Genomic DNA, 20,542 nt, shown 5'->3' with positions numbered 1-20,542 from the left:
CCGGAGCGGACCGCCATGCGAGGTGGGGGCGCACGGAAACACAGGATGAGGCACGGAGACACAGGTAATTGAGGCCGCGGCTTTGCGGCCTTCTGCAGGCCTAAACTTCCTTCCCCGGGCGCCAGGTCGCTAATTCTAGTTGCAATTGCGACCGGGCGCCCCGGATTTTGTCGAACCCTGGTAAAGTAATGGGGAATTAGGACTGAGGACTCTAATGTGAAGGGGAGTAGATGGGACTGAGTACTCTTTTGTGAAGGGGAGGACTCTGAAATGAAGGGGGAGGAGGGGATTGAGGATTCTGATGTGAAGAGGGCAGGGACTGAGGACTCTGAAATTAGGGTGGAGGAGGGGGTCTGAGGACTCTGATGTGGCGGGGGGAGACTGAGGACTTTATTGTGAAAGAGGGATATTTAGGACTCTGATATGAATGGAGAGACTGAGGACTCTGATGTGAAAGGGGGGGGGGAGAGTTGAGGACTCTGACATGAATGTGGAGGGGGAGGATTAAGAACTGTAATGTGAAGGATAGTGGGACTGTGAACTCTCATGCAAAAGGAGTGGCGGGGTTGTTGAGTAAGGACTCTGGGGGGGGCACATTGAGGATTTTGGTGGGAAGGGCGTTAGTTGCCTGGAGCTGGTAGTATCTATGAAGGTTCTCAGGTCTCCAGGTCATGGTGTATCTAGTGGTAGGTGGCCACACTCGGCTGGACTTGTTCTGTGATGTTCCGTAACTTCTCCAAGCCACTTTGTAAGGCCTAGTGAGTATCTGGAGGAAGATACCCCAACATTTATACCCACACGGTGAGCACCAACACCTTCATCCAACCACCCATGGGTTGTGTAGACGTTGATTGTCCAAGAACTGGATGAGAGGTTTGAAGGTTGTAGAACCAACCAGTTCTGGTTCCGTTATGCCATCCTTGGTGCCAGGAAGTCTGCATAGGTATTCGTTCTTTGGGTTACATGACTAAAGGTGGGCCTTGTTGCCAAATCACCAGGGTGGAGATGGTAAACTGGCATTATATGTGCAAGGTTGGTGATGTTGAAGGCCTCCACCTCTACTACCAGCCAGTGCCGGTGCCGATCTCCGAGCTGGGTGAAGTCCTCTTCCTCTGTAATGATATCTCCTTATCTACGGCTCAGAGATAAAGGACATTGTTGTAAATTCTCTAGGAGCCCTTTGCCCCCACATTCCACTTCCTTTCACAGACCGATCCCAACAAGGAAATCCACCCCCCCCCCCCCAATATAGTATATGGCGCTGAATGGTACGTCTACTCCATACGTAAGAATGGACTTTGTTATGTTTACCAGCACACAGCCATCGATTACTGAGCACACATCCCGGGGGAGAAGGGTGTTCCTCACTTCACGCTCGTCCCGAGGTATTCACTGGTAAGCGCGCTCTTGTAGTTTAGCGGAGTCCTAAAGTGGGAAGAATGTCCCTTACATTGGTGGTCAGTGGGAAGAATGTTCCTTACATTGGTGATCAGTGGGAAGAATGTCCCTTACATTGGTGATCAGTGGGAAGAATGCTCCTTACATTGGTGATCAGTGGGAAGAATGTCCCTTACATTGGTGATCAGTGGGAAGAATGTCCCTTACATTGGTGATCAGTGGGAAGAATGTCCCTTACATTGGTGGTCAGTGGGAAGAATGTTCCTTATATTGGTGATCAGTGGGAAGAATGTCCCTTACATTGGTGATCAGTGGGAAGAATGTCCCTTACATTGGTGATCAGTGAGAAGAATGTTCCTTACATTGGTGATCAGTGAGAAGAATGTTCCTTACATTGGTGATCAGTGGGAAGAATGTCTCTTACATTGGTGATCAGTGAGAAGAATGTCCCTCACATTTGTTATCAGTGGGAAGAATGTTCCTTACATTGATGATCAGTGAGAAGAATGCTCCTTACATTGGTGATCAGTGAGAAGAATGTCCCTCACATTTGTTATCAGTGGGAAGAATGTTCCTTACATTGGTGATCAGTGAGAAGAATGTCCCTTACATTGGTGATCAGTGGGAAGAATGTTCCTTACATTGGTGATCAGTGAGAAGAATGTTCCTTACATTGGTGATCAGTGGGAAGAATGCTCCTTACATTGGTGATCAGTGGGAAGAATGTCCCTTACATTGGTGATCAGTGGGAAGAATGCTCTTTACATTGGTGATCAGTGGGAAGAATGCTCCTTACATTGGTGATCAGTGAGAAGAATGCTCCTTACATTGGTGATCAGTGGGAAGAATGCTCCTTACATTGGTGATCAGTGGGAAGAATGTCCCTTACATTGGTGATCAGTGGGAAGAATGTCCCTTACATTGGTGATCAGTGGGAAGAATGTCCCTTACATTGGTGATCAGTGGGAAGAATGTCCCTTACATTGGTGATCAGTGAGAAGAATGTCCCTTACATTGGTGATCAGTGGGAAGAATGTCCCTTACATTGGTGATCAGTGAGAAGAATGTCCCTTACATTGGGGATCAGTGGGAAGAATGTCCCTTACATTGGTGGTCAGTGGGAAGAATGTTCCTTACATTGGTGATCAGTGGGAAGAATGCCCCTTACATTGGTGATCAGTGAGAAGAATGCTCCTTACATTGGTGATCAGTGTGAAGAATGTTCCTTACATTGGTGATCAGTGGGAAGAATGTCCCTTACATTGGTGATCAGTGAGAAGAATGTCCCTTACATTGGTGATCAGTGGGAAGAATGTTCCTTACATTGGTGATCAGTGAGAAGAATGTTCCTTACATTGGTGATCAGTGAGAAGAATGTTCCTTACATTGGTGATCAGTGGGAAGAATGTCTCTTACATTGGTGATCAGTGAGAAGAATGTCCCTCACATTTGTTATCAGTGGGAAGAATGTTCCTTACATTGATGATCAGTGAGAAGAATGCTCCTTACATTGGTGATCAGTGAGAAGAATGTCCCTCACATTTGTTATCAGTGGGAAGAATGTTCCTTACATTGGTGATCAGTGAGAAGAATGTCCCTTACATTGGTGATCAGTGGGAAGAATGTTCCTTACATTGGTGATCAGTGAGAAGAATGTTCCTTACATTGGTGATCAGTGGGAAGAATGCTCCTTACATTGGTGATCAGTGGGAAGAATGTCCCTTACATTGGTGATCAGTGGGAAGAATGTCCCTTACATTGGTGATCAGTGAGAAGAATGTCCCTTACATTGGTGATCAGTGGGAAGAATGTCCCTTACATTGGTGATCAGTGAGAAGAATGTCCCTTACATTGGGGATCAGTGGGAAGAATGTCCCTTACATTGGTGGTCAGTGGGAAGAATGTTCCTTACATTGGTGATCAGTGGGAAGAATGCCCCTTACATTGGTGATCAGTGGGAAGAATGTCCCTTACATTGGTGATCAGTGAGAAGAATGTCCCTTACATTGGTGATCAGTGGGAAGAATATCCCTTACATTGGTGATCAGTGGGAAGAAGGAGGAGGACACACCCAAGGAGCTCTCTGAGAGATCCAACCTTTTTCAAGCCTGGGCCTTGCCTGCTAGCTTGGCCCAGGAATAATGCCTGATCCTGGGGGAGGCCCCGGGACGGATCCCCCTGATGATACGGGGCCTAGTGAGGAGGAGGTGGAGGATCTGTCTGTAGATCCAGGCCCTGCTGTGGATGCAAATGTCTTCAGTCAGAAGAGCATTGATCGTTTTAGGGCGATTGGAAGAGCTGAAGAAAAACTTAAAGTTTTGAAGGCTGAACACAAATCCTTCAAAATCAAGTACTTCCAGGCCTGGAGTAAAAATCGTTTGGCCATGAAGCCTGAGTTGCAGGAATTGGAGGAAAAGGTAAAGGAACAATCTTTATTATTGGAAAAGCTGAAAGATAAAAGTGGAGAAAAGTTTGATAATGAGAGGAGATTTGCCAGCCAGACAGCAAGTTCCAGGGACCAGCCTCAGAAAATGGATGACGCGGGTCCATCTGCCTCTGCACCTCTCCCTCCATGTCAGGGCTTGGAATCGCCAACGGCAACCAGTCAGGGGGTTGAGAGTGAGCATGGCACCCTGAAATGTATCCAGGAGATGGAGTCACCCCTGAGAGCAAACAAGCCTGCTTTTACAGAAGTCCCTGAAGCCAAGCCAGTACAGGTGGAGAAATCTCAGCACACCTCACTGCCTTCCAATATGTCTGCCCAACCTGCTGTGGTGGACGGTGTCCTGACTAAGGAGCAGAAAGGGAAGGCCTTGTGCAAAGCGCTGCCTGGAGTTTCTGCTGGGACCTGTAGTTCCTCTGTACAAGGTATGCCTGTTACCAGCAATGAGATTGCCTCACCTGAGCCTCCCTGTGGTGGGGGAGGGGATCAGCATATTGCACCATGTGCAATGGAAGAAGCAATGGAGGTTTCACCTGCTGCAGTGTCAGACCAGCCTGCACTATCCTCTGATGACAACCCTGTCCTGACAGAAGAGAACCGACCAGCTGAAGCTTCTACAAGCACAGCAGTGGGAACTGACACTGCTGGGAAGACTGCAGGAACTGTGAATATTCCAGCAAGTACTAAGAATGACAGTAATGATAAAACAATGGATGTGGTGGGTGGTGAAGGGGTTAATACTGCTGCGAAAAATAAAAATTACATTTCTCCCCGTGCTCAGCAGAGGAAAGACTCACCGATTGTTCAGACCAAATCTGTGCAATCGATATCTGCTACAAATGTGTCAGATGGTTCAAAACAAACCAATGGTTTATCTGCTGGGACCTACGCGTCAGTTTTGGGGAGTCGCACCAAGGAGGGTGGGGGGAATGGTGCAAATGTTGGTGGTCACAATTTGGGGGGGTTTAGTGGGGGGATGGTTGGTGGGTATAAGAGAAGAAATGTGGTCCAGTTGAAGTGGGAGGGGGAGGGGACCCCACCAGTAAGGGGGAGGGTGGCAGAGTTGATCCTGGAAATGGGATTTAAAGTCGCAGACATTTTTGCTTTGATTTGTCCCGTTGGGAGTTGGGAATTTGATTTATCCTTTGTAAAGCCTGAGGGTCTGGATTTGTTTTGGGAACGTTTTAGGGGGCGCAGGGACCTTCCGCAGTGGAATGGTTGGATGCCAAAGGTGGTTTCCAGGCAGCCTCTAATAAAATCAGTGACGATCCTTGTGCGTAATGAATCCATCCCAGAGGCTGATTTGGTAGTATGGTTACGCCGATATGGTGAGGTCCTCGCTCCACTGCGGAAGGTCCTTGATCAGCATGGGATATGGACAGGGGCCTGGACAGTGTCACTAAAATTGGGGGTGCAGGGAAATGTTGTTCAACATCTGCCCTGTTCAGCCTTTCTGGGGAGGGACAGGCTGACCATTTTTTACCAGGGTCAGCCTAAGGTGTGCAATAAATGTGGTGACAAGGGCCATTTTGCCTCCACCTGCACCCGTAAGAAATGTTCTTTGTGCCAGGAGCTTGGCCATTTGGCTAAAGACTGTTCTGATATTCGGTGCAATTTGTGCCAAAAACTTGGTCACCCCTACAGTCAATGCCCGGAGGCATTACATAACCTGCCAGGGTTGGAGGCTGAGCTGCAGAGGCTGGATAAGGAGGATGAGGCCACTGAAACTGTTGTTGTCCCTCCTGTGTCTGTGACATCTGTTTCTGTTCCCCCTAGTGATGTGGTCCCTGAGTCTGTCCCTTCTGTGTCTGTGACATCTGTTTCTGTTCCCCCTAGTGATGTGGTCCCTGAGTCTGTTCCTTCTGTGTCTGTGACATCTGTTTCTGTTCCCCCTAGAGATGTGGTCCCTAAATCTGTCCCTCCTGTCCCTAATCCATCTATTCGTAGATCCTCCAGACTGGCGGAGGCTGCTGGGGGGGCAGGTTTAGCGGATCTTCCCACTCAGCCTCCAGTCCCTGTCCCTCGGCAGCGCAAGCGTGGTCAGGGGAATGTGGGGGTGCTGGATGGGGGTGGGGCTGATGGAAGGGTGTTCATACCCCATGTCTCATATTCTGTTGATGGGGATTCGGATGAGGAGGGGTGGGAGAAGATCAGGAGGAAGAAAAAAAAGAAGAGAAAGACAAGAAAACCGGTCGTCTCTTCCTCAGAGTCTGATCCAAGTGGGGTTCCCCTTGGTAACACCTTTTCTGTGTTGTCGGGTGACAAGATGTCTTTGTCTTCCTCTTTTTCATCTATGGATGAGGGGGAGTCACGTAGTTTGAAGAGAGCGGTTTCTGGTGATGAGAGTGTGGTGAAGGTCAAGAAACGACTACCCCAATCATCCTGATGGTAGTTCCCCCTCCGATAAAGGTGGCGACCATTAATGTCGCCAGCATTAAATCTGCAAGAGCTCGTGATATGGCCCTATTTTTGCTCAGCGAGTTTGATGCCGAGATTTTATTTTTGCAAGAGACCTGTCTCCATACTTTGGCCGATGTCCATCTGGCAAAAAGGGAGTGGAGATGCGGGCCCTCCTTTTGGTCTCTTGCGGCTGAGCCCTGCAGCGGAGTTGCGGTACTTTTTGAAACCGATATGGTAACGCGCCGGCGGGTAATTGAGGTAGAAATAGGTAGATGCATGGTGTTGGACGTTTCTTAGAAGGGCTGCATGCATATTGGGTGCGGGTTTGTTTCTTGACCTTGCAGGTTTGTCTGGTGTAGTGGTGTGAGTTTGTATTAAGATTTACTTTCCTGGTGATTACATGATTTTTGCTTTGCTGTAAAGTCTTTTGTTTGAGAGCAGATTTGCTATATTTATTTTCCTTTATGTAAATATGTGTATATTTATGTATATCTTATAGTGATTTTATGCTTTTTGTTTGCAAGACTTTTAATAAACAAAATTGGGAAGAATGTCTCTTACATTGGTGATCAGTGGGAAGAATGTCCCTTACATTGGTGATCAGTGGGAAGAATGTCTCTTACATTGGTGATCAGTGAGAAGAATGTCCCTTACATTGGGGATCAGTGGGAAGAATGTCCCTTACATTGGTGGTCATGTGGGAAGAATGTTCCTTACATTGGTGATCAGTGGGAAGAATGTTCCTTACATTGGTGATCAGTGGGAAGAATGTTCCTTACATTGGTGATCAGTGGGAAGAATGTTCCTTACATTGGTGATCAGTGGGAAGAATGTTCCTTACATTGGTGATCAGTGAGAAGAATGTCCCTTACATTGGTGATCAGTGAGAAGAATGTCCCTTACATTGGTGATCAGTGGGAAGAATGTCCCTTACATTGGTGATCAGTGGGAAGAATGTCTCTTACATTGGTGATCAGTGAGAAGAATGTCCCTTACATTGGGGATCAGTGGGAAGAATGTCCCTAACATTGGTGGTCATGTGGGAAGAATGTTCCTTACATTGGTGATCAGTGGGAAGAATGTTCCTTACATTGGTGATCAGTGGGAAGAATGTTCCTTACATTGGTGATCAGTGGGAAGAATGTTCCTTACATTGGTGATCAGTGGGAAGAATGTTCCTTACATTGGTGATCAGTGAGAAGAATGTCCCTTACATTGGTGATCAGTGGGAAGAATGTTCCTTACATTGGTGATCAGTGGGAAGAATGTTCCTTACATTGGTGATCAGTGGGAAGAATGTCCCTTACATTGGTGATCAGTGAGAAGAATGTCCCTTACATTGGTGATCAGTGGGAAGAATGCTCCTTACATTGGTGATCAGTGGGAAGAATGTCCCTTACATTGGTGGTCAGTGAGAAGAATGTCCCTTACATTGGTGATCAGTGGGAAGAATGCTCCTTACATTGGTGATCAGTGGGAAGAATGTCCCTTACATTGGTGATCAGTGAGAAGAATGTTCCTTACATTGGTGATCAGTGAGAAGAATGTTCCTTACATTGGTGATCAGTGAGAAGAATGTTCCTTACATTGGTGATCAGTGGGAAGAATGTTCCTTACATTGGTGATCAGTGGGAAGAATGTCCCTTACATTGGTGATCAGTGGGAAGAATGTTCCTTACATTGGTGATCAGTGGGAAGAATGTTCCTTACATTGGTGATCAGTGAGAAGAATGTTCCTTACATTGGTGATCAGTGGGAAGAATGTTCCTTACATTGGTGATCAGTGGGAAGAATATCCCTTACATTGGTGATCAGTGGGAAGAATGTCTCTTACATTGGTGATCAGTGGGAAGAATGTCCCTTACATTGGTGATCAGTGGGAAGAATGTCCCTTACATTGGTGATCAGTGGGAAGAATGTTCCTTACATTGGTGATCAGTGGAAAGAATGTTCCTTACATTGGTGATCAGTGGGAAGAATGCTCCTTACATTGGTGATCAGTGGGAAGAATGCTCCTTACATTGGTGATCAGTGAGAAGAATGTTCCTTACATTGGTGATCAGTGGGAAGAATGTTCCTTACATTGGTGATCAGTGAGAAGAATGTTCCTTACATTGGTGATCAGTGAGAAGAATGTTCCTTACATTGGTGATCGGTGGGAAGAATGTTCCTTACATTGGTGATCAGTGGGAAGAATATCCCTTACATTGGTGATCAGTGGGAAGAATGTCTCTTACATTGGTGATCAGTGGGAAGAATGTCCCTTACATTGGTGATCAGTGGGAAGAATGTCCCTTACATTGGTGATCAGTGGGAAGAATGCTCCTTACATTGGTGATCAGTGAGAAGAATGTCCCTTACATTGGTGATCAGTGAGAAGAATGTCCCTTACATTGGTGATCAGTGAGAAGAATGTCCCTTACATTGGTGATCAGTGGGAAGAATGTTCCTTACATTGGTGATCAGTGGGAAGAATGTTCCTTACATTGGTGATCAGTGGGAAGAATGTTCCTTACATTGGTGATCAGTGGGAAGAATGCTCCTTACATTGGTGATCAGTGGGAAGAATGTCCCTTACATTGGTGGTCAGTGGGAAGAATGTTCCTTACATTGGTGATCAGTGGGAAGAATGTTTCTTACATTGGTGATCAGTGGGAAGAATGTTCCTTACATTGGTGATCAGTGGGAAGAATGTTCCTTACATTGGTGATCAGTGAGAAGAATGTCCCTTACATTGGTGATCAGTGAGAAGAATGTCCCTTACATTGGTGATCAGTGGGAAGAATGTTCCTTACATTGGTGATCAGTGAGAAGAATGTTCCTTACATTGGTGATCAGTGGGAAGAATGTTCCTTACATTGGTGATCAGTGGGAAGAATGTTCCTTACATTGGTGATCAGTGGGAAGAATGTTCCTTACATTGGTGATCAGTGGGAAGAATGTCCCTTACATTGGTGATCAGTGGGAAGAATGTCCCTTACATTGGTGATCAGTGAGAAGAATGTTCCTTACATTGGTGATCAGTGGGAAGAATGTTCCTTACATTGGTGATCAGTGGGAAGAATGTTCCTTACATTGGTGATCAGTGGGAAGAATGTTCCTTACATTGGTGATCAGTGAGAAGAATGTTCCTTACATTGGTGATCAGTGAGAAGAATGTTCCTTACATTGGTGATCAGTGGGAAGAATGCTCCTTACATTGGTGATCAGTGGGAAGAATGTTCCTTACATTGGTGATCAGTGGGAAGAATGTTCCTTACATTGGTGATCAGTGGGAAGAATGTTCCTTACATTGGTGATCAGTGGGAAGAATGTTCCTTACATTGGTGATCAGTGGGAAGAATGTTCCTTACATTGGTGATCAGTGGGAAGAATGCTCCTTACATTGGTGATCAGTGGGAAGAATGTCCCTTACATTGGTGATCAGTGGGAAGAATGTCCCTTACATTGGTGATCAGTGGGAAGAATGTCCCTTACATTGGTGATCAGTGAGAAGAATGTCCCTTACATTGGTGATCAGTGGGAAGAATGCTCCTTACATTGGTGATCAGTGGGAAGAATGTTCCTTACATTGGTGATCAGTGGGAAGAATGTTCCTTACATTGGTGATCAGTGGGAAGAATGCTCCTTACATTGGTGATCAGTGAGAAGAATGTTCCTTACATTGGTGATCAGTGGGAAGAATGCTCCTTACATTGGTGATCAGTGAGAAGAATGTTCCTTACATTGGTGATCAGTGGGAAGAATGTTCCTTACATTGGGGATCAGTGAGAAGAATGTTCCTTACATTGGTGATCAGTGAGAAGAATGTTCCTTACATTGGTGATCAGTGGGAAGAATGCTCCTTACATTGGTGATCAGTGAGAAGAATGTTCCTTACATTGGTGATCAGTGAGAAGAATGTTCCTTACATTGGTGATCAGTGAGAAGAATGTCCCTTACATTGGTGATCAGTGGGAAGAATGTTCCTTACATTGGTGATCAGTGGGAAGAATGTTCCTTACATTGGTGATCAGTGGGAAGAATGTTCCTTACATTGGTGATCAGTGGGAAGAATGTTCCTTACATTGGTGATCAGTGGGAAGAATGTTCCTTACATTGGTGATCAGTGGGAAGAATGTTCCTTACATTGGTGATCAGTGGGAAGAATGCTCCTTACATTGGTGATCAGTGGGAAGAATGTCCCTTACATTGGTGATCAGTGGGAAGAATGTCCCTTACATTGGTGATCAGTGGGAAGAATGTCCCTTACATTGGTGATCAGTGAGAAGAATGTCCCTTACATTGGTGATCAGTGGGAAGAATGCTCCTTACATTGGTGATCAGTGGGAAGAATGTTCCTTACATTGGTGATCAGTGAGAAGAATGTCCCTTACATTGGTGATCAGTGGGAAGAATGTTCCTTACATTGGTGATCAGTGGGAAGAATGCTCCTTACATTGGTGATCAGTGAGAAGAATGTTCCTTACATTGGTGATCAGTGGGAAGAATGCTCCTTACATTGGTGATCAGTGAGAAGAATGTTCCTTACATTGGTGATCAGTGGGAAGAATGTTCCTTACATTGGGGATCAGTGAGAAGAATGTTCCTTACATTGGTGATCAGTGAGAAGAATGTTCCTTACATTGGTGATCAGTGGGAAGAATGCTCCTTACATTGGTGATCAGTGAGAAGAATGTTCCTTACATTGGTGATCAGTGAGAAGAATGTTCCTTACATTGGTGATCAGTGGGAAGAATGTCCCTTACATTGGTGATCAGTGGGAAGAATGTTCCTTACATTGGTGATCAGTGGGAAGAATGTTCCTTACATTGGTGATCAGTGGGAAGAATGTCCCTTACATTGGTGATCAGTGAGAAGAATGCTCCTTACATTGGTGATCAGTGGGAAGAATGTTCCTTACATTGGTGATCAGTGAGAAGAATGTCCCTTACATTGGTGATCAGTGGGAAGAATGTCCCTTACATTGGTGATCAGTGGGAAGAATGTTCCTTACATTGGTGATCAGTGAGAAGAATGTCCCTTACATTGGTGATCAGTGAGAAGAATGTCCCTTACATTGGTGATCAGTGAGAAGAATGTTCCTTACATTGGTGATCAGTGGGAAGAATGCTCCTTACATTGGTGATCAGTGGGAAGAATGTCCCTTACATTGGTGATCAGTGAGAAGAATGCTCCTTACATTGGTGATCAGTGGGAAGAATGTTCCTTACATTGGTGATCAGTGAGAAGAATGTCCCTTACATTGGTGATCAGTGGGAAGAATGTCCCTTACATTGGTGATCAGTGAGAAGAATGCTCCTTACATTGGTGATCAGTGAGAAGAATGTTCCTTACATTGGTGATCAGTGGAAGAATGTTCCTTACATTGGGATCAGTGAGAAGAATGTCCCTTACATTGGTGATCAGTGAGAAGAATGTCCTTACATTGGTGATCAGTGGGAAGAATGCTCCTTACATTGGTGATCAGTGAGAAGAATGTCCCTTACATTGGTGATCAGTGAGAAGAATGTTCCTTACATTGGTGATCAGTGAGAAGAATGTCCCTTACATTGGTGATCAGTGGGAAGAATGTCCTTACATTGGTGATCAGTGGGAAGAATGTCCCTTACATTGGTGATCAGTGGGAAGAATGTCCCTTACATTGGTGATCAGTGAGAAGAATGTCCCTTACATTGGTGATCAGTGGGAAGAATGTTCCTTACATTGGTGATCAGTGAGAAGAATGTCCCTTACATTGGTGATCAGTGGGAAGAATGTCCCTTACATTGGTGATCAGTGGGAAGAATGTTCCTTACATTGGTGATCAGTGAGAAGAATGTCCCTTACATTGGTGATCAGTGAGAAGAATGTCCCTTACATTGGTGATCAGTGAGAAGAATGTTCCTTACATTGGTGATCAGTGGGAAGAATGCTCCTTACATTGGTGATCAGTGGGAAGAATGTCCCTTACATTGGTGATCAGTGAGAAGAATGCTCCTTACATTGGTGATCAGTGGAAGAATGTTCCTTACATTGGTGATCAGTGAGAAGAATGTCCCTTACATTGGTGATCAGTGGGAAGAATGTCCCTTACATTGGTGATCAGTGGGAAGAATGTTCCTTACATTGGTGATCAGTGAGAAGAATGTCCCTTACATTGGTGATCAGTGAGAAGAATGTCCCTTACATTGGTGATCAGTGAGAAGAATGTCCCTTACATTGGTGATCAGTGGGAAGAATGTCCCTTACATTGGTGATCAGGGGGAAGAATGTTCCTTACATTGGTGATCAGTGAGAAGAATGTCCCTTACATTGGTGATCAGTGGGAAGAATGTTCCTTACATTGGTGATCAGTGAGAAGAATGCTCCTTACATTGGTGATCAGTGAGAAGAATGTCCCTTACATTGGTGATCAGTGGGAAGAATGTTCCTTACATTGGTGATCAGTGGGAAGAATGTCCCTTACATTGGTGATCAGGGGGAAGAATGTTCCTTACATTGGTGGTCAGTGGGAAGAATGTCCCTTACATTGGTGATCAGTGGGAAGAATGTCCCTTACATTGGTGATCAGTGGGAAGAATGTTCCTTACATTGGTGATCAGTGGGAAGAATGTCCCTTACATTGGTGATCAGGGGGAAGAATGTTCCTTACATTGGTGGTCAGTGGGAAGAATGTTCCTTACATTGGTGATCAGTGGGAAGAATGTCCCTTACATTGGTGATCAGTGGGAAGAATGCTCCTTACATTGGAGATCAGTGGGAAGAATGTCCCTTACATTGGTGATCAGTGGGAAGAATGTTCCTTACATTGGTGATCAGTGGGAAGAATGCTCCTTACATTGGTGATCAGTGGGAAGAATGTCCCTTACATTGGTGATCAGTGGGAAGAATGTCCCTTACATTGGTGATCAGTGAGAAGAATGTCCCTTACATTGGTGATCAGTGGGAAGAATGTTCCTTACATTGGTGATCAGTGAGAAGAATGTCCCTTACATTGGTGATCAGTGGGAAGAATGTTCCTTACATTGGTGATCAGTGGGAAGAATGTCCCTTACATTGGTGATCAGTGAGAAGAATGTCCCTTACATTGGTGATCAGTGAGAAGAATGTCCCTTACATTGGTGATCAGTGGGAAGAATGCTCCTTACATTGGTGATCAGTGGGAAGAATGTTCCTTACATTGGTGATCAGTGGGAAGAATGTTCCTTACATTGGTGATCAGTGAGAAGAATGTTCCTTACATTGGTGATCAGTGGGAAGAATGTCCCTTACATTGGTGATCAGTGGGAAGAATGTCCTTACATTGGTGATCAGTGAGAAGAATGTTCCTTACATTGGTGATCAGTGAGAAGAATGTCCCTTACATTGGTGATCAGTGGGAAGAATGTTCCTTACATTGGTGATCAGTGGGAAGAATGTTCCTTACATTGGTGATCAGTGGGAAGAATGTTCCTTACATTGGTGATCAGTGGGAAGAATGTTCCTTACATTGGTGATCAGTGGGAAGAATGTTCCTTACATTGGTGATCAGTGGGAAGAATGCTCCTTACATTGGTGATCAGTGAGAAGAATGTTCCTTACATTGGTGATCAGTGGGAAGAATGCTCCTTACATTGGTGATCAGTGGGAAGAATGTCCCTTACATTGGTGATCAGTGGGAATGATGCACGGTGTCACCGCAGGGAAATGATATGCAAACAGCTGAAACCGTCCCTGACCTGGAAGTGTGTGAAGCGGCTTTGCAAGGATAACAGTCTCCAGCTACAAATTTCCGAGCTTGCTGCGTCACAATGAATAAGGGGAACTGAAGTTATTAATAATTAGACAAATTGTAGATTTTGTGTTTATTTAACCATTTAAGGAACTTTCCTGTTTTTCAGACTCGGTGTTTACAAGTTTAAAACAATTTTTTTTTTTTGCTAGAAAATTACACCCTAGAGAATAAAATGGCGGTCATTGCAATTCTTTTTGTCACACAATTGGGAACAATTTCTCTTAATGACACCAACAATGAGGTCCAAGGACACTAATGATGGGTCGCTATTGCTCCCACTGACACCGACGATGGGTCGCTATTGCTCCCACTGACACCGATGACGGGTCGCTATTCCTCCCACTGACACCGATGACGGGTCGCTATTCCTGCCACTGACACCGATGATGGGTCACTATTCCTCCCACTGACACCAATGACGGGTCGCTATTGCTCCCACTGACACCGACGACGGGTCGCTATTGCTCCCACTGACACCGACGATGGGTCGCTATTGCTCCCACTGACACCGACGATGGGTCGCTATTGCTCCCACTGACACCGACGATGGGTCGCTATTGCTCCCACTGACACCGACGATGGGTCGCTATTGCTCCCACTGACACCGACGATGGGTCGCTATTGCTCCCACTGACACCGACGACGGGTCGCTATTGCTCCCACTGACACCGACGATGGGTCGCTATTGCTCCCACTGACACCGACGATGGGTCGCTATTGCTCCCACTGACACCGACGATGGGTCGCTCCCACTGACACCGACGATGGGTCGCTATTGCTCCCACTGACACCGACGATGGGTCGCTATTGCTCCCACTGACACCGACGATGGGTCGCTATTGCTCCCACTGACACCGACGATGGGTCGCTATTGCTCCCACTGACACCGACGATGGGTCGCTATTGCTCCCACTGACACCGACGATGGGTCGCTATTGCTCCCACTGACACCGACGATGGGTCGCTATTGCTCCCACTGACACCGACGATGGGTCGCTATTGCTCCCACTGACACCGACGATGGGTCGCTATTGCTCCCACTGACACCGACGATGGGTCGCTATTGCTCCCACTGACACCGACGATGGGTCGCTATTGCTCCCACTGACACCGACGATGGGTCGCTATTGCTCCCACTGACACCGACGATGGGTCCCTATTGCTCCCACTGACACCGACGATGGGTCGCTATTGCTCCCACTGACACCGACGATGGGTCGCTATTGCTCCCACTGACACCGACGATGGGTCGCTATTGCTCCCACTGACACCGACGATGGGTCGCTATTGCTCCCACTGACACCGACGATGGGTCGCTATTGCTCCCACTGACACCGACGATGGGTCGCTATTGCTCCCACTGACACCGACGATGGGTCGCTATTGCTCCCACTGACACCGACGATGGGTCGCTATTGCTCCCACTGACACCGACGATGGGTCGCTATTGCTCCCACTGACACCGACGATGGGTCGCTATTGCTCCCACTGACACCGACGATGGGTCGCTATTGCTCCCACTGACACCGACGATGGGTCGCTATTGCTCCCACTGACACCGACGATGGGTCGCTATTGCTCCCACTGACACCGACGATGGGTCGCTATTGCTCCCACTGACACCGACGATGGGTCGCTATTGCTCCCACTGACACCGACGATGGGTCGCTATTGCTCCCACTGACACCGACGATGGGTCGCTATTGCTCCCACTGACACCGACGATGGGTCGCTATTGCTCCCACTGACACCGACGATGGGTCGCTATTGCTCCCACTGACACCGACGATGGGTCGCTATTGCTCCCACTGACACCGACGATGGGTCGCTATTGCTCCCACTGACACCGACGATGGGTCGCTATTGCTCCCACTGACACCGACGATGGGTCGCTATTGCTCCCACTGACACCGACGATGGGTCGCTATTGCTCCCACTGACACCGACGATGGGTCGCTATTGCTCCCACTGACACCGACGATGGGTCCCTATTGCTCCCACTGACACCGACGATGGGTCCCTATTGCTCCCACTGACACCGACGATGGGTCCCTATTGCTCCCACTGACACCGACGATGGGTCCCTATTGCTCCCACTGACACCGACGATGGGTCCCTATTGCTCCCACTGACACCGACGATGGGTCCCTATTGCTCCCACTGACACCGACGATGGGTCCCTATTGCTCCCACTGACACCGACGATGGGTCCCTATTGCTCCCACTGACACCGACGATGGGTCCCTATTGCTCCCACTGACACCGACGATGGGTCCCTATTGCTCCCACTGACACCGACGATGGGTCCCTATTCCTCCCACTGACACCGACGATGGGTCACAGTTCCTGCTAATGACGTCAATGATCCGACACAATTTCTCCCAACTCCAACAGTGGCGCCCAATGACACGAATGATGGTGCGTAATTTCTCCCAATGACACCAAAGATGTGGCATTGTTTTTTCCCACTGGCATTGGGACCTTTGGCCACAGTCTGGCCCCCTAAAGTCTGAACTGGCCCTTTGTTTAGACCATTTGGAGAGCCCTGCTGTAGTCCATTACCCTAAGTGTTTTTTTCTTGAGGTAAGTCATGTTTGGACCTGCCCATATGACATTCTAACCTTTGCTCCTTCCAGGTCACCATGGCAGATCCCAACAAACCTCAGAGGAGGATGTCCCGGACCGGATCCTCGTTGTACCAAGTTTTAGGGTTGGAGAAAGGCGCAACACAGGATGATATAAAGAAAGCCTATCGGTAATACTGAGATCCTTTTACCTGTTTCCCTTGGAGATTGCTTGATACAGCTATTTACACGCCAGCCAATCCCATCTCACCTTTCATCACAGTGGTCAAAATAAGGAAAGATGAGATCAGATTGGGTGATCTTGGTCACACATTGCTCGCTGCCTGCGATAAAGTCTGTCGTTTTCTTTCTTCTCAGGAAGCTAGCCCTGCGTTTCCACCCAGACAAAAACCCTGATAACCCAGAAGCTTCTGAGAAATTCAAAGAAATCAACAACGCCAACACAATTCTGAGCGACGACAACAAGAGGAAAATCTACGATGAGTATGGCTCCATGGGCCTCTATGTGGCGGAGCAGTTTGGGGAGGAGAGCGTCAAGTACTACTTCCTCATGTCCAAGTGCTGGTTCAAGGTGAGGCCTGAAATCTTTGGGTTGTGTGTTTGAGATCAGGGGTTCCTGTTCAGGGATTGGGGACCTAACTAGGTCATGTTGGTTAGAAATTGGGGTATTGGTCATGCTGGTTAAGGATCAGGGGGTTGCAGGCTTGGTTCCTGTCAGGTTGGTTAATGATCAGAAGATTGGTGTCTTGTTTCTGACAATGTTAGAGATCAGGGGATGTGTTCCTGGTCATGTTGGTTAGAGATCAGGGGATTGGGGACTTATTTTTGGTCACGTGGTTAAGATATCATGGCATGGGAGACTTGTTTCTGGTGATGTTGGAGATCAGGGGATTGGGGACTTGTTCCTGATGATGTTGGAGATCGGGGGATTGGGGACTTGTTCCTGGTGATGTTAGAGATCAGGGGGATTGGGGACTTGTCCCTGGTGATGTTAGAGATTGGAGACTTGGTGATGTTGGAGATCAGGGGGTTAAGGCTAGTTCCTAGTGATGTTGGGCATCAGGGACTTGTTCCTGGTGATGTTGGAGATCAGGGACTTGTTCCTGGTGATGTTGGAGATCGGGGGATTGGGGACTTGTTCCTGGTGATGTTGGAGATCAGGGGATTGGGGGCTTGTTCCTGGTGATGTTGGAGATCAGGGGATTGGGGACTTGTTCCTGGTCCTGTTGGAGATCAAGGGATTAGGGACTTGTTCCTGGTCGTGCTAGCGATCAGGGCATTGGGAACTTGTTCCTGGTCATGTTGGAGATCAAGGGATTAGGGACTTGTTCCTGGTGATGTTGGCGATCAGAGGATTAGGGACTTGTTCCTGATGATGTTGGAGATCAGGGGATTAGGGACTTGTTTCTGGTGATGTTGGAGATCAGGGGATTCGGTACTTGTTCCTGGTGATGTTGGAGATCATGGGGACTTGTTCCTGGTGATGTTGGAGATCAGGGGATTGGGGACTTGTTCCTGGTGATGTTGGAGATCAGGGGATTCGGTACTTGTTCCTGGTGATGTTGGAGATCAGGGGATTGGGGACTTGTTCCTAGTTATGTTGGAGAGCAGGGGATTAGGGACTTGTTCCTGGTCATGTTGGAGATCAGGGGATTGGGAACTTGTTCCTGGTCATGTTGGAGATCAGGGGATTAGGGACTTGTTCCTGGTGATGTTGGAGATCAGGGGATTGGGGACTTGTTACCGGTGATGTTGGAGATCAGGGGGACTTGTTCCTGGTGATGTTGGGGATCAGGGGATTAGGGACTTGTTCCTGGTGATGTTGGAGATCAGGGGATTAGGTACTTGTTCCTGATGATGTTGGAGATCAGGGGGACTTGTTCCTGGTGATGTTGGAGATCAGGGGGACTTGTTCCTGGTGATGTTGGAGATCAGGGGGACTTGTTCCTGGTGATGTTGGAGATCAGGGGGACTTGTTCCTGGTGATGTTGGAGATCATGGGGACTTGTTCCTGGTGATGTTGGAGATCAGGGGATTAGGGACTTGTTCCTGGTGATGTTGGAGATCAGGGGATTCGGTACTTGTTCCTGGTGATGTTGGAGATTGGGGGATTGGGGACTTGTTCCTGGTGATGTTGGAGATCGGGGGATTGGGGGCTTGTCCCTGGTGATGTTGGAGATCAGGGATTGGGGACTTGTTCCTGGTGATGTTGGAGATCGGGGGATTGGGGACTTGTTTCTGGTGATGTTGGAGATCGGGGGATTGGGGACTTGTTCCTGGTGATGTTGGAGATCGGGGGATTGGGGACTTGTTCTTGGTGATGTTGGAGATCAGGGTTTTATGGTGATGTTGGAGATTGTGTTGGTTAGCCATTATGGCATTAGGGACTTGTTCCTGATAATATTAGGGATCAGGGGTTTGACAACTTCTTGCTCGTGTTGTTGGATGGCGATCAGGGGCAGCTAAAATGTGACACGCAGAGAAGGAAGTAAGGAAAGTCCTCCCCAGTTGGTACACACAGAGACAGGAAGCAAAGGAAGAACTCCTTAGTCGGGACACACATAGACAGGAAGTAGGAAATGCCTTCTGAGATGGAGACACAGAGAAAGGGAAGAACTCCTTAGTTGGGAGACAGAAAGTAAAGGAAGAAGTCTTCAGTTGAGAAGCACAGAAACAGGAATTAAGGGAGGTTCTCATAAGTTGGGACAAACAGACAGAAAGTAAAGGAAGAACTCCTTAGTTGGGACATTCAGAGACAGCGAAAAAGGAAGATCTCCTCAATTGACACAGACAAATTAAAAAACTCCTTAGTTGGGACACGGAGACAGGAAGTATGGGAAATCCTCCCCAGTTGGGACACACAGAGACAGGAAGTAAGGGAAGTCCTCCCCAGTTGGGACACACAGAGACAGGAAGTAAGAGAGTCCTCCCCAGTTGGGACACACGGAGACAGGAAGTAAGAGAGTCCTCCCCAGTTGGGACACACGGAGACAGGAAGTAAGAGAGTCCTCCCCAGTTGGGACACACGGAGACAGGAAGTAAGAGAGTCCTCCCCAGTTGGGACACACGGAGACAGGAAGTAAGGGCAGTCCTCCCCAGTTGGGACACACGGAGACAGGAAGTAAGGGAAGTTCTCCCCAGTTGGGACACACGGAGACAGGAAGTAAGAGAGTCCTCCCCAGTTGGGACACACGGAGACAGGAAGTAAGAGAGTCCTCCCCAGTTGGGACACACGGAGACAGGAAGTAAGAGAGTCCTCCCCAGTTGGGACACGGAGACAGGAAGTAAGAGAGTCCTCCCCAGTTGGGACACACGGAGACAGGAAGTAAGAGAGTCCTCCCCAGTTGGGACACACGGAGACAGGAAGTAAGAGAGTCCTCCCCAGTTGGGACACGGAGACAGGAAGTAAGAGAGTCCTCCCCAGTTGGGACACACAGAGACAGGAAGTAAGGGAAGTCCTCCCCAGTTGGGACACACGGAGACAGGAAGTAAGAGAGTCCTCCCCAGTTGGGACACACGGAGACAGGAAGTAAGGGAAGTCCTCCCCAGTTGGGACACACGGAGACAGGAAGTAAGGGAAGTCCTCCCCAGTTGGAACACACGGAGACAGGAAGTAAGAGAGTCCTCCCCAGTTGGGACACACGGAGACAGGAAGTAAGAGAGTCCTCCCCAGTTGGGACACACGGAGACAGGAAGTAAGGGAAGTCCTCCCAGTTGGGACACACGGAGACAGGAAGTAAGGGAAGTCCTCCCCAGTTGGGACACACGGAGACAGGAAGTAAGGGAAGTTCTCCCCAGTTGGGACACACGGAGACAGGAAGTAAGGGAAGTCCTCCCCAGTTGGGACACACAGAGACAGGAAGTAAGGGAGTCCTTCCCAGTTGGGACACACAGAGACAGGAAGTAAGGGAAGTCCTCCCCAGTTGGGACACACGGAGACAGGAAGTAAGGGAGTCCTTC

The 20,542-nt window shown here is 47.6% G+C and overlaps 1 protein-coding gene across 2 annotated transcripts in view; it reads left to right on the top strand.

Moving 5' to 3' along the window:
- DNAJC5G (DnaJ heat shock protein family (Hsp40) member C5 gamma) overlaps window positions 1-20,542 on the top strand; it is a 50,592-nt gene that overhangs the window by 14,012 nt on the left and 16,038 nt on the right. Inside the window, exons 1-3 of one of the 2 annotated variants that reach the window (XM_040348000.1) lie at window positions 1,297-1,395; window positions 16,634-16,752; window positions 16,940-17,153. In XM_040348000.1, the coding sequence (XP_040203934.1) occupies window positions 16,640-16,752; window positions 16,940-17,153 (327 nt within the window). In that variant the 5' untranslated portion in view covers window positions 1,297-1,395; window positions 16,634-16,639. Of the gene's footprint in view, window positions 1-1,296; window positions 1,396-16,633; window positions 16,753-16,939; window positions 17,154-20,542 lie in introns of those variants that run through there. The other variant, XM_040347999.1, reaches the window with a different exon arrangement.

The sequence above is a fragment of the Rana temporaria genome, chromosome 4 (genome assembly GCF_905171775.1).
Source record: "Rana temporaria chromosome 4, aRanTem1.1, whole genome shotgun sequence".
Lineage (NCBI taxonomy): Eukaryota > Metazoa > Chordata > Amphibia > Anura > Ranidae > Rana > Rana temporaria.
The sequence above is the reverse complement of the archived record's forward strand: the minus strand, read 5'-3'. Positions and strand labels throughout refer to the sequence as shown.